The 14,732-nt window shown below is 39.1% G+C and overlaps 1 protein-coding gene across 1 annotated transcript; it reads left to right on the top strand.

Moving 5' to 3' along the window:
• Positions 1–3,126: 3,126 nt before the first annotated feature.
• On the top strand, positions 3,127–14,414 carry slc39a13 (solute carrier family 39 member 13). The gene is made up of 10 exons (XM_074667016.1): positions 3,127–3,358; positions 4,600–4,965; positions 6,208–6,318; positions 7,760–7,902; positions 9,535–9,654; positions 10,559–10,648; positions 12,397–12,447; positions 12,579–12,711; positions 12,792–12,891; positions 13,450–14,414. The coding sequence occupies exons 1-10, from the start codon at positions 3,343–3,345 to the stop codon at positions 13,523–13,525; spliced, it is 1,206 nt and encodes a 401-aa protein (XP_074523117.1). The 5' UTR covers positions 3,127–3,342; the 3' UTR covers positions 13,526–14,414.
• The last annotated feature ends 318 nt before the right edge of the window (positions 14,415–14,732 follow it).

Consider the following 14,732-nt stretch of genomic DNA (forward strand, 5'->3'; position numbering starts at 1 on the left):
TGACCCCTTCACCTTTGCATAAAAACTCATGTACAATATCTGCTTTCCCCTCTGATGCCCAGTTATGGACAGGGGGCTTGGGGCTCATCCTGCGTTCTATCACCTTGTTGTGTCTTTTTTGGGTGACGGACTAACTTTGATAAATTCCACATATTTGTGATGTGCTAATTAATGTGCCACTTCCCCAAAATACACTGAATTAGATATAACTGGCAGAGAGTTATACATTGTGAGCCTTGTGGCTCTTTAAAAAATAAGCACATTTCATGTAAAGGTGTGCTGACCCAAGTATAAATGAAGAATGGATACTGGTAGCCTGTTATGGACTAAACTGAATGTAATATAGATATAAAAACAAAACGGAAAAAAAAATATTTACAAAAAGAAAAACAAGTATTTAAAGGGTGTATAAACTGTACAATACATCACTCAGAGCAAAGTCCTGCATCTCAACCTATGTACATACTTGGAGCATTACGACGGATGCGTCCTCGAAACTATTAGTCATTTTAACCTCATTTACAGTTAAATAAGATTGTAAAATATACATAGATTTATCCAACAAGCAATAAAAATTCACTTCAAAATGTATGAGATGATGAAAAGGACACTGATGAAAAAAAAAAAAACTTCTTCTACCCTAATTTGTGATCATTTTTCTGACGCTTTGGTTTAGCCCCCTTACAGAGCATCAGATCATTTCATGTCTCTGAGATTTGATGATTTATTAAGATATTTTCCTTTTTAAGAGTGGGACTCAAGCTTTGGGAAAACCAAACAACAAAAGTCTATCTATCTATCTATCTATCTATCTATCTATCTATCTATCTATCTATCTATCTATCTATCTATCTATCTATCTATCTATCTATCTAAATTTGGCACTGGTTGATTGAGATATTATGACAGATATAGATATATTCAAATATAGTTAATCCCAAACAATTTGACATTATCATATGACAGTAATAATGGTCATGCAATTTGGGGGTTTTCATCAACATGTTTCTCCCTTATGTTATAGCAGAGTGTTACGTATTGTGCAGGTAAATGTGTAAAGAGGGGAACTTCTCCTGCACAGTTTCATCTGCTCAGCCCCTGTTTTTCTCTGAGAGTTTGAGTCTGCTGCCGTAACCTGCTGTAGGAAAGCCTCTCTAACAGGATACAGGGGACTATCTAGTATGCTACACTGTTTTAATTTGACTTCTAATGGTCATTTTAGTACCATGCAGATTTTACATTTTATATAATTCTTTTGATTTAAAAGAAACACAATAAAGTGGTGTCATTTATAATAACTTACAGTTTTTCTTAGTTGCTTTGGTTTGTTTCTCAGGTCAGAATTGAAATTCTCAAAACTTGTTCTTCACATAATTGTGTCACATTTGCACATCAAAAAAGCAGTTTCTCATTTCTCTCCTATTCCACAACATTCAGTCATTAGATCATCGCTTAAGTCTTTACATGCAAAAATGTTGAACGAGTTATCATAGTATGTCAAGTATCTGTCCACACATTTCCATCTGTCTGGGGTGGTAAATTGTTCCCTGGTCAGTCCTGGCTTTCTCTAACAAATGGAAATGTGTGAGGTATTAGATCGACCAATGATCAACCAGTTTTCTGAAATAGCTCAAAGGTGCATCACATGAACCAACAACTGGCAAGTCTGTATGTGTACTGTTCTCTGTTCAGACAGTGGCAACAAATTTCCTGTAAAAGGGCCAAGAAGATCTAGCTGAGCTTGGCTAAAGGATGCATTCAGAAGTTGGGAGAACAACTGGGTCATCAATCATTCAGACTTTTTGTCGAGAGAGAAGATACCCAACATACAGCAACATAAGGAGGTGAAGGAAGACTGCTCTGTAATTCCCACAGCACTGCATGAACAGTTTTCCCTAAAGAGCCTGTCCTATGTACATATTTATACTTTTGTTTTTTGTTTTTTTCTTTGTGCTATGCAGCGCCTCCTACTCCTATCTAAATCGCAATGAAGGGGTCAGTCAACAAATTACAGCACAAATAGTGAAAGCATAAATGTGAATTTTGTCCAGTCTCTTGCAATCAATCTCTCACATACACTAGGATGTAACTCACAACTGTCATCAAAAATTTGGCATAGTTTACGTCAGAACGTCCTTCCAGAGTACACTGTCATACTGACAACACGACTATGCAGTTTTGACTGTCCTATCTGTACAAAATGACACAAGGAATGGTCAATCTAATGGCACTGACATATTCACCAACACAGATGTTTACTTTTGATAGATGAACTAAGAATTTTGAGGAAGAGGCTGGCTTTTGCAGGTTGGTGTTTTGCTACTTGTATGAAATGTTTTGAGAAATGCACTCACTGTTTTGGAAATGGCAAGGATGATTCAAGAAATGTACCAAAGTGACTGAGAAAAACTGTAATCAAGGCCTCAAAAATAATAATGAAAAAAAAAAAGACATAATGCAAAAATTAAAATTTTATGTGCAAACCAAAGAAATGTGTCATTTGAAAATGCACAGAAAGCTACCAGCAGCCTGCAGTAAAGCACGTTTTTTGTGTCGACTTTTAATAGACAAACAGCCAATGAGATTTTGGGGTGAAACAAAAGGCGGCCTATCAGATTTCAAGTAGGGGAAGATCCCGGGCACCCCTGTAAGACGGGACAAATGGAATTAATTCTTTATTGTGTTTTCCTTTTTACTGCACCTGTAGTTTTCTTTGTCTGAGATATGAAAACATTTTAAGGCCAACTGATTGGTGGTTAAAATTAGTAGGAAATGTGTTTATCCGAATGTAACATAACGATTGGTCAATAAAGCAATAATGTTGTTTACAAAGACTTGTGGATATAAGGGATGTGATGTCTTCATCGTGTTTTATGTGCTTAAAACTTGACCTACTTTATAGTCTGTTTGCCCAAGAAATTAATCATCACAGGGCATGTAACATTTTCACTGGGTCACTCTTCAACACTTTTTAAAGTTATCGTTTAAAATAAATTGAATTTGTTGAAAATGAATTTGTCTACCGAAAGCTGATCTTTGATGTGGAAAAACTTCCTGAGTCTTTTTTAGCCATGAAAAACTGTAACTTCCTGAAATTTTGGTGGGGCGGGATCCACGTCCCGTCCCCCCGTTTATCCCCCAACCTTTCGGGATCCTGATACGTGGCTGTTTGGGAAAGCCGTGGTGATGACCCACAGTTACTCCTCTGCTGCAGCTAGCGGATTCCTGGCCGGCCCGCAGCAGCAGCAGCAGCAGGAGCAGCTGGGAGTGTGGTGAAACTCAGCGGCTCAAGCCTTCCTTTAACAAGTCGGCCTGGATGGCAGGGACACACTGGTGCAAGGAATGCCGAAACCGCAAGGTATTGAAACATTGTATGTCGCAAGTATGTTGTAATTGTGTTGCTTTTAGCCATTTGTTAAGCTTTCCGGGATCCCGTAACGTTAGCACGAATGTTAACTCACTCAGCGACACTAGTTTTGGCAGTTGGGACTGTTAGCGTGATGTTCAGTGATTGCGTATGCCAGAGCTAACGTCGTTAGCACTGCGCGAGCGTCTGCACAGCTCTCAAATGTTTGCCAGCTAATGTTAGCTGGCTAACTTTTGTTCATTGCCATGAAAGTGAGCTAATTCGGTTGTTTTGAGAAGCTTGTTTTCCATTTTAACGTAAATTTGATTAAATGTTATCGTAGTGCAATTGCTGTGAGTTAACCGCTAACTATTTTATCTGCTCTGCCCTGCCAACTCAGAGAGGGGAAAGAAATGCGCAGCATGATGGATGCTTACAAGTTTTAGTTAAAAACCCATGGAAAAAATGTTACCTACATGCTGCAAAGAGCCTTAAACTACTGTGAGATTTACTATACTGTTAAATTATTCAGAGGTTTGGGCAGACATTCCAGAGCAGCTGCTGAAAGATGCCAAACACTACAGTCTGGAATTTATGGGGATTTCTTTCCTTGGTTTGTAGCTTTTCATGTACCAGCAGTTTGTCTCTGGTTCACAAGTGCCCGGTCCGCCTGTGTCAGTCAGGTTTTCTGTGTTAATAGACCTTTTAGTTTCATGTCTTTTGCTAATCCTGGCTTTTTACGTGGTTTATGTCTATTTTCAGTATCATTATTGGCATTAAGCAACAAAATGCACAATGGTCCTAAATGCATAATGTTACTGACGAGTCCATGAAATGATTGGGGTATCTGTTGCCATAAGACTGTGTCTAATAATGAACTATGTATTGTTCAGCTCTGTGGCATACAGACATTGTCATTTCTTCATAAATCTGTAAAAACAGGTTCTAATTGTCACATATTTTTTTCCAATGGCTAAGGAATGTAGACAAACAAGAGAGGCTTTGCTGCTGATGTTCTGCATTATCTATAAGACCAACTAAAAATGTTTGGGTGATACACTTTGAGTCAGACATAACAAGCTGTTTAAAGAACACCTGTTGGTCTGGTTTGTGACTGTCCTTCGGTATGTTGACATCAACTTCCCAACTTGAATACCCAATGTATAATCATTTAATATAAAAAATATTATCTACCACATTATGTCAAAAAAGTGCAAGAGAGGGTTTTGTTTGAAAGTTTGCGCTTCTTGCAGCATTTCTGGCTACCAGTGCTTTTTGGACCGTGGGACGGATGAAAGGTGGAAGCTGTGGGAAGCCCAGCTGGGCTGTAGCTGCTCTGTTTATCCCCCTTACCCTGCTGATGCTGACCTTCAAGGGGGCATTAAGCAGCCAGAAGATGACACAAACAGCGATGGGTCATGCAACAGCCAGGGCTGCAGGACAAGGCCCCAGCCTGACAGATGACCTACCAGGCCTTCAGGCAGTAGCAGACTTCCTAGCCAGTGAAGAGGCTCATGTGTGGTTCCTGTCCCTGGCTGGCTCTGTTGCTGTAGGCCTTAGTGGGATTTTTCCCCTTCTTGTTATTCCTATTGAAGCTGGAGCAGCTCTCAAAACAGAAGGTAAGCCATGACAAGAAGTCTTAAAACTGCCAGTGACTTGGTTGGTAAAACACAATAGTGGCACAGTATTTGTATCATATTTGACAGTGATCTATAAATGCATTATGATATCTGCATTATTGGAGAGAACAGATCTTCCTTAATTACCCTTAAGTAAAAAATGACCATAATAAATAATAACCATTATTGATAGAACTTTTTCAGTGCTTTTCTAAATATGCAAAGGTGCTTAATACATTTTGCAAGACAGGCAAAAGCATAAGATACAGAAATATATTTTAAATAGATTTTTAAATGAGTAAAGTGAGTCAGATGTTTAGAAAGGGGGAGTACAGAGAGTTGGGACCACGATTGCAACAGCTCTGTTCCTCACGGCGCAGCTCTCAGTCCTGGAGACGGGGGTCAGGAGGTTGGCATGGGATGATCAGAGGTGGGGAGATTGGTTGTGGCATTTGAAAAGGTTGGTGGGGTATGTGGGGGCGAAGTTGCCAACTGTCTAGGTGTTGAGGAGGATCTTGATCTTGATCTTTGGTGCCATATTGGGAGCCAGTAAAGGTGCTGAAGGATGGGTGTAATGTGAGCTCTGGAGCAGGTGAGCAGCCAGGCTGCTAAGCTTTGCACATCATTGGTGTTGTTTGTCTTTATACTAGGATGTTTTAAGAGTTTTCCCCCTCGATTCCATGCAGATTTTCAATTTTGATAAATAAAAGAGAGCACAAATGCTTCAATATTCAGGCCAAAGTAAATGTAGGTCAGCCTGAGGCCTAAAGTAGCCACACCCACAGGAACGTGGCAATCCAGATGCATTTTAGGATGTGGGTTTGCATGTTGAGTGTTAACCAAAGGTTAGTCATTACTGAGGGAATTCCTAGTGTCTGGAAAAACAGTCTGGGAAACACATGAGTGAATGTCTTTGAGTGAGTTGTTTTGAGACTATCAAGATCTATGAGTGTAAAATTAAACTGTTTTGAGCTTTAAATCCTGCTATTGTGACTATGATTTCAAAAAGGAGTACAAAAAGGAGATTGCACATGAAAAAAATATTTTTGTCATGCCACAGTAAGTAGGAAGGACAGTTTTTGTCCTGATCCTTTGCGATGTCTAAAACAAAGAAATATCAGTTAACAAGATATAGACAGATGAGCAGAACATACACATGGACACACACATGGACAGAGATAAAGAAGAAAAAATAAGCACACTAAAGGAATAGCTAACATTTAACACGCTCTGTTTTCTCAGCTGGGTGCCAAAAGCTCAAACACCTGTTGAGCTTCGCAATTGGTGGTCTCCTTGGGGATGTTTTTCTTCACCTCCTTCCTGAGGCATGGGCAGTCTCTTCAGGCTCTTCAGGTGGGTCTCAAACAATGTGTCATCCACCGACCTATTTATGTGCTTTTTTGAATATGAATGCTTTGTTGACATCCATAAGCTTAAGAGACTTGAGTAGAAGTTTGCTATCAATACAATTGTGTAAGGATTGTCTTGATAGCAGATAGCTGACTCGTGGCAACTGAAAAGAAAAATAAACACATTTTTTATTAGTGACAAACATCTATGACCCATTTAATTAATTAACCACCCCCTCAAAATGCCAAAAACACCTGTAGAAGGCATGCCAACTTGAATTATATTCTGTTCTTGAACCCTCCGGAGTACAAACCAAAGAGGTTACACCCTAAAATTTTAACCCCAGTAGTCAAACGCAAGTAAGTTAGTAAAATTTATTTGTTGAGCGCTTTACACAGATAAAAATCACAAAGTGCTGTATATAGATAGATAGATCATACTGTTACTGTTATGGAGTCATTGAAGTGAGAAAGCAGAATCTAAACCTTTCTGTCCTTGCCTGGATTTTTTTTAAATAAATGTAGCGCACATGGAGGGATAGTATGAAATTACACTGGGGGGATCCTGTTCTCACAATGTCACACTTAAGGACATTATTGGCTGTGGAGCGACTAGAGATGAACTCAGTTGGTCAAATGAGGTGTCAATCTGAAGGACTACAATCTTGACCCTGTTGTATTGAGATTTGAAACACCTGACAGAATCTACAAGGCTCTGTATTCAAATCAAAGTCAGTACAGCTTGCCAGAGGGTCACTGCCTGACAAGGGGTTTAAATCAATAATGTAAAGATTTTCACAAGAAATTTATTTTATAATTTCTAAGGAGCATTTTAGCTAAGTTGAATAAATGACTGCTGTGGTGAGGATCATATCCTCAGAGTAGAGCATGCTCCAGAAGCATTAATAATAATAAAAGAACAACAAAATGTGGGTTCACACAAAGGTTGTCTGCTCCCATGAAGCACTGTGAACTTATGTAAAGGATTGGCCCTTACCAAAACAAATGAGTGTAGAATTGATGAGAACATGTTAACCAGAATCTGGATGAACATGATTAGATAACAAATAGATGGAATAAAAAAGTGAAATAACAGATTTCACACCTATTTAGTGTGTTATAAGTTAAACATTGTGTAATTAACATCTGTTATTGGATAATAGAAGATTGAGTCATTGTGTTTCCTACTCAGTAAATCTTGGAGTCACAGTTCTTCAGATTTGGTATCATATTGAAATATCTTACAAATTCATGACTTTACTGTCAAAATGTGAAAAATTAATTTGATTCACGATTTTTTTAACCAAACTCTGTCTTTTTGTCATTGTCGCTGTTGTTTCACCAACAGTCCCTGCTGTCGTAGCTCAGTTGTCACTCAGTGGATTTACTGTTTGTGTCCAGAGAACAGTCAGTTTAATAAATCATTTGCCTCTGTGTATATCCAGCTGATAAACAAAACCACTACATGAACCAGGGCCTCTGGGTGATCATTGGCTTGCTGGCTTTCCTTCTCCTGGAGAAGATGTTCCCAGACCAAGATAGCCAAGAGGATCCAGCTCCAGGCTCAGACCTGAACTTTAACACTCCTGTAAGTATGTGAGCTGAAATTGTAGATTTTAAAATGGATCATTTCAGTTCTGTCAGTAGAGTCTCTCTGCGCACTGACATGTCGGTACAGGCCTTTGAAAATTCTTGTTTTCATAGGTGTGCTTGCCACAGGCCTCTTGTTGCACTTTGTCTGCAAATTTCTTCCAGCTGTATCAGTGTTTTTAGACTGACACATTAGATGACCTACTGTGCAATCAGTTAGAAGACACAGTGACATCACTTGTGACGTGTTGTCATCGTTTCACATGGTTTCCTGTTGTTACGCTAAGCTAAGCTAAGCTAAGCTAAACTACAGCAAGAAATCAAATAAATCCAACTGTTCCTTTAACTTTCTCTCAGTATGAAATGATAAAATTAATGATTATCAGTCAGCAAACTGAACCATGTGAATATTGTGTCTATCCTGTACTTTGTTTCAACAGCTGCTTATATTTGATAGTCAGTTGGTGTGTTATAAAGTGTACTAATTAGATTCTCGTCCTTATAAGTATCAGTGCTAAAGTTTGTTGTTCAGAAACTATTAATGGCAGAAAACAACATGAGCACATGGCTCCTGAGCACACAATGGATGGACGATTGCCATGTGTTAGCACAAGTCCTCTTATCCTCTCTCATGTCTTTTTTTTATTTTTTTTGCCAGTGAGGGAGATGATTGGAGTCCTCGACTCAGCCCCGTTCACTCGTGTCTATTTATAGTGCCAGGGTGAAGCAGCTGCTTTAGCCATTTCAGTGTCCACAGGAGAGCACTCAGCTTTTAGACAGCGGCAACAATAGAATGGGACAGAGCAGGGCAGTGTGTGTGAGAGACAGAGGAGGATGCTAGAAGATCTATTTTGAAATTCTTCTCTTCCTCTTCATGGAACAAGTCATTTTGCACTGAGCCCCAATCATTTTATTAGCAGCAGGAAATTGATAACCTTACATAATATTCATCTAATGTTATTGCTTCCCCATACTTCAATTGTGCTCATGGAGTGAACATTTTTATACCCTGACCCTGAGACAGCAGGCTGTTTCCCTCCTCTCTTAATTTAACTGTGTGTCTAAACGGCAGCCAAAGTGGTTTCTAAATGATGGAAAAGGGAACTAAGCTGTTCGCGGAAATTCAAGGCTACAGCCCCGGATGAATCAGCTTCATCTTTTAAGATTAAAATATAAACATGCTGTACAGTGCTTGAATTGCCAGGTCATCTTTTATGTCTGAGGGGAGAAACAGCAGAAGTACATATTTTCTCTTATTATGCATTTGTAGGGAGCGAGAAAATTAATCAGGGCTTTTATAACAGCTGCTGTGCTGGCAGGAGGTGAACCTTTTGACACACAGTGGGAGAAACAATAAAATGCCTGTTTATTGCATGGTGGAGTTCAGGCCAACATTAACTCACTGTTTCCAGTGACACTGATGGGTAAAGTCTTCTACATTCAGGGAGATGAGTTATTTCAAGATGACAGTGTATCACAAGTGCTGGTGGCGGCACTAATGCTTTGACAAAATCCCCTTTGTGTATAAAATATAGAATAAAACTTCACAGGTTTACTCTATGAAAAGTGAAGTGCACCTTAGGATATCAGATTCATTATGGTTTATCTTTCCCTTTTTTTTTCTCCACAGACACAAACTAATGCAGCCCTCAGTGGAAAGCCAGTTGTATCACTCGGAAATGGGCACCATGCAGAGTCATGGAAATCCTCCAAGCAACAGAGTCTGCAGGAAAGATCAGAGAAAATCAAGGTAATGCTGACAACCAAAATATATCCGAGTTTGAAGACGGAGAGCGATAAAGAGAGAAATTCGCTCCTGGGGGTAAACTCTTGATGTGGGTTGGTTGTGAAAGAGACAAATTTTCTGCTTCGTTTTCCTTCATGCAGTTTGATCTAACAACTAAGTCAGAACAAAGAAAACAAAGAGACAAACACACATTTAATCTGCTATGAACTGGTTTATAGACTTTCTTATTTTGATATCAGTATTCAAAGTATGAGAATAAGATAGAATAGGCTGGACAGTAGGGCAATATTAGATTGTGAAGGAAGAGAAGAAGTCAACAATCTGCAAATCCAGAGACATGGTTGTGTCAGCACATTCTCTGTGTAGCAGTTCTCTGCTCACACATGAACACATGTTGATGTTGCCCTTTAAATGCACAGACCAAGCGCTCTGATGCAGACGACAGGCTCCATAAACAGCACTTCCTCCAAATCAAGTGAATGCACTGGATTGTTAGGCTGCACCTGCTGAGTATGCCAACACTATATTTTAGAAGTTATCCTGTGGGTTCAGCATTTTGGGATAAGCAGTGTATCCACTTGTTAGCGGATCAGCAATGCCTGCCTCTCTTTCTGTCAGATTACACACAGGAGGTGTTCTGCAAAGAGGGTAAAAGTAAAGAGTGTCATTCTGTTTAAAATATAATCACACATTGAAATGCTAACTACTGTTTTTTCATCATTTCAAAAAAGTTCAAATGTGAATCCCTGTAGGTTATGTGAAGATTGTGTTTAAATTATCTTTTTTGTTAGATCTGAATGAACCGGGAAGAGTGTAATGCTGGACATTCCTGGTGATCAGACTGAGTCAAAACTTCTGTGTCAATTGATGCTGACAATATTAATTTCTTGTGTCTCATACCTCGCAGACAAGCGGATACCTAAACCTGCTTGCAAACTGTATTGACAATTTCACCCATGGACTGGCTGTTGCTGGGAGTTTCCTGGTTAGCAAAAAGGTAAGTGGATATGATAGCAGCCACACTCAAAGGCTTATTCCTCTTTCAGATAGTTAACACAAAAAATGCGCCAGTGAAGGATCCCAAACCCCTTCATACAACTGGCACATAGTAGATCAAAAAGTTACTTCCCCCTGTTTCCACTTCAACTTGGTTGGTTCTGCATTTAAAATAAAACTTAAAATAACTGAAAGCACAGGTGAGCACATTTGATTACAAGACGTGGTGCGACACTGAAGGAGAGCCAAGAGCAGAAATGTATGTGAATATGGTAAATCAGCATGAAGTACAGTTTAGAAAATTCAAATCCTGATGCCTGAAAAAATAATTAGAAAAAAGGAAACCTAAAACTGAATGAAGGACATGTAGTTAAACATCCAATTGTTTTAGATGTGAGGGCACAGCTGTGGATCTCTTGTATCAGTGTCTTAAAGGTGGATCACTCAGAGGACTGTCCTTACATGACATAAATGCCTTTCATTAGGAATCTTTCTCATAGCACTCTCAGGCTTACTGAAAAAGGTGCACTTAAACTGCGGTAACACAGATTTGTGTCGCTTCACTTGGTGACTGTATATTTGTGGCTTTGGGACGGAGGGAGTCCAGCTGGTGAGACATAAGGCTAGCAGCATGAACTATGGCTCCATGTGCCAGAGAGGAAGTTTACTAGATGTCTCAAACATACACATACAAAACATCTCACTGGTGCTTTCTGTTTATTCTCTTGCACGTTTATCACAATGTGATATCAGTGAAAACGGTCTGCATTGACACGGAGTGCATTAAACACCAGTCAAACACTTTTTTTAACAGTAGTACTTTATACATCCTAAACAGCACTTATGGATACGACAATAGTATACATTTGTGAAAATCTCCTCTGGTGTCAGCAGAATGCTTGCCTCACATGACTTCATCCACAAACAGAAATGCTAAATTATTTAATTTAGTTGATTTTTGTTTTTCACTGTACTTGATAGACAGTTATTACCTCCCCCAATGAGGTTATGTTTTTAGGAGAGTTTGTCTGTTTGTTTGTTTGTTTGTCTGTGAACAACATAACTCATAAAGTAACAAACAGATGTTGATGAAATTTTCAGGAAATGTTCAAAATGGAATAAGGAAGAAGTGATCATATTTTGGAGGTGATCCGGATCACTATCTGGATCCAGGACTTTTCTAAAGGATTCTTTATTATTGTGAGATAAGGCCGTTTTTATCATATGTGTATATAACTCCAAGATCAATAGTCCGATTACTTTGCAACACAATACAAGACAAGATCACGATAATTTCTGACAGATGTACTAGTAGTATACAGATCCTGGCAATATTCTGGATCAAGAATATGAAATATGTACTGGGCCATCGTAATTTTCAACACTGTCAAGTAACAAATTATTGTGCAAACCTGCAACTAACACCAAATTGTAGCTGTTAAGGAGCAGCTAAGACATGCTCTTTCCATGTAAATTATCAAGTGACAGAAGCAGCAGGAAGAGTGCAGTACTGGAGGCTATTGTTAAGACCCTCAAATATGTAAAACCAGGTCTGTTACTTTCAGTATAACCTCATAAAAAGCTTCTCAGTGAAGCTGAGAAATGAAGGTCTTACAATTGAAGTACCAACTTGTCTTCCCTGTGCATTAGCGGATTACAAGAGCACTTAGTTTTGTTTCTCTCTTTTCCACAGCACATGTGTTAGCACCATGTAAAAACATAGCAGCACTTATGACTCTTCTCTTGCAGGTTGGGTTCCTCACCACATTTGCAATCCTGCTCCATGAAATCCCCCATGAGGTGAGACAGCAGTGTTCTTGGTTAAGCTGGGCAGTGTGAATCCCAAATGTTTGTTCACAAAAAAAACGAAGCCACATGAAGAATCAGAGTGCAACAGCAGCTGTTAGAAATATCTCGCATATAAATTACAGGTGGGAGACTTTGCCATTCTGCTGAGGGCCGGGTTTGACCGATGGAGTGCAGCTCGCATGCAGCTGTCCACGGCACTGGTCGGCGTCATAGGAGCTTGCTTTGCTTTATATGCTCAGTCACCACAAGACGCAGGTATGAAGGGACCAATTTTCAGTTTAGAAACTATCCAACCATTGAAGGAATCAATCATAAGTGTTTGCTTCTGGTTCTAGAAAATACTGCTGCCTGGATACTACCTTTCACCTCTGGAGGTTTCCTCTACATCGCCTTGGTGAACGTAGTGCCAGACCTGCTCGAAGAGTCCAGTTTGAGGTATGGTTGTGGATTTTGGATACACATGCGCACAGCGCTTTAAGTTCCCTGTTTTGTCTCCCGCTCCCTGCTTCTGTTGATACATTAGTATGGAGTGATGTCACTAGGTTATTAATCAAGTCAGTCCATGCAACCCATGGGCCATCTTTTTCATCTGTGTGTTCTGGGGAAAAATGGGCTCTTGCTCGCAATAGAGTATGGGAAGACAGGATAACTTTTACGCTTTGAGATCATTCCTTTTACATTACCTACAGGACAAGACATGGGAAGGGAGACATAACATGACTTTGATTGTCACCTAAGAAATTCAAGATATAGATTGCAAATTATGCCTTTGTTTTCAAAGTCACGTTTTTGTGGAGTGAAGTTTATAATTGTTGTAATGGCCAAACACTCCATGGGTTATTTTTAACCTGTTCTGCAGTTAGCTGTTCCAGGAGGACAGTGGAAGAAGATGATGCATGAAACCTTGCAACAAGCAAATGTTTTAAAAAGAGTGGTTTCTTTGACATTTTTGCATCAGCTCACTTCTGTATTTCCTTTTCTTCCTTTCTCCAGACACTCCTTACTGCAGATCCTGCTCATCATCTGTGGCGTAACTGTCATGGCTCTGCTCTCTGCCATTGTCGACTGAACATGGAGGATCATGACACATAACTCCATCGCCTTACCAAACACTTTCAACCAGCATTGGAGTGACATCCTGTTGTCCCCCAGCCCTGCATACCTGGTACCTCTCATTCAGGAAACCTTTTTTTTGCCTAAAAAAATCAAATCATACACCCATCATCATAATCATCACATTCATTTAGACTGAAATTCAGATGGAAGATTGGCACCTTATGGATGAACGTGTGAAATGCTTAAAGGACATTTGTGTGGAAACTTGAACATGTGCCAAACATAAAGACCAAAGGATTTTAAAGGATTTATAAGGATTTCTGTTACCGAAATGTCTTAAATTGTTGAAGAGACCATCATTTTGTTTTGCACAAACATTAAACCAGATGGTGTATCCGCTCCGTACAAAGCTATCTTTAGACATCTGTTGACAAGTGCTGACCCCTAAATGTTTAAATGCATATATTATGTATTATCACTGTTATGTGGTTCCTGTTTCTGATGTAGCTACTTCATATTTATTTAATGTTAAACAAGCAAAGTGCAGCTTTAACAGGCGTGCTTCACCGGCTGTCCATCCTTTTTTGTTTTGATGAGAAAAAAAGTGCCAAAAGTCAGGATGGCCTGTTACAAAAGCGTCAGGTCCAAACCAAAGTACTTTTGTTTGTGTCTTCTCCACACAGTACACTCTGCATCTTTTTCAGCACAAGTTGGTGCTCAGAGACAAGTCAGCCTGAATAATAATTGTGTTAGAGTTGTAATAAACTGAAAAAGATTGGTACTGTTAATAATCAGCAATATTTGTTGCCAAGAATTTTGATAAATTATGGACTGAAAAGACATTGTAGAAGGTTAAAATGTAAGATACTTCATGTCATTGTTTTATTGATATACCTTTTAGAGAAAGTTTAAATGTTTAAGAAATAAAATATACATTTCAGACATCTTTAAGAAAAGGCTCCTGTTTTTTGATGGTCTTACAATAACGGTCATTAACCAAAAATGACATGCTTTTTACCATTGAAGTATATAACCCAAAGAGTCTTAATTTGATATCATAAAAAACAGAAATTGCTGAACTATGGACTGATTGAACTGATAAATGAGTTATAAGTTAGGAAAACAAATAGAGTTTTATGACTTTCCCTCTTGTAATTTCAGTGGGGTTAAGATGTGCTAACATAAGGCAGCCCCAGTTCCTCTAATTGACCTTCCAGCTC

This window comes from Halichoeres trimaculatus, unplaced genomic scaffold (assembly GCF_033239565.1).
Source record: "Halichoeres trimaculatus isolate MK-OKI-2021-1 unplaced genomic scaffold, fHalTri1.1 fHalTri1_scaffold_3, whole genome shotgun sequence".
Lineage (NCBI taxonomy): Eukaryota > Metazoa > Chordata > Actinopteri > Labriformes > Labridae > Halichoeres > Halichoeres trimaculatus.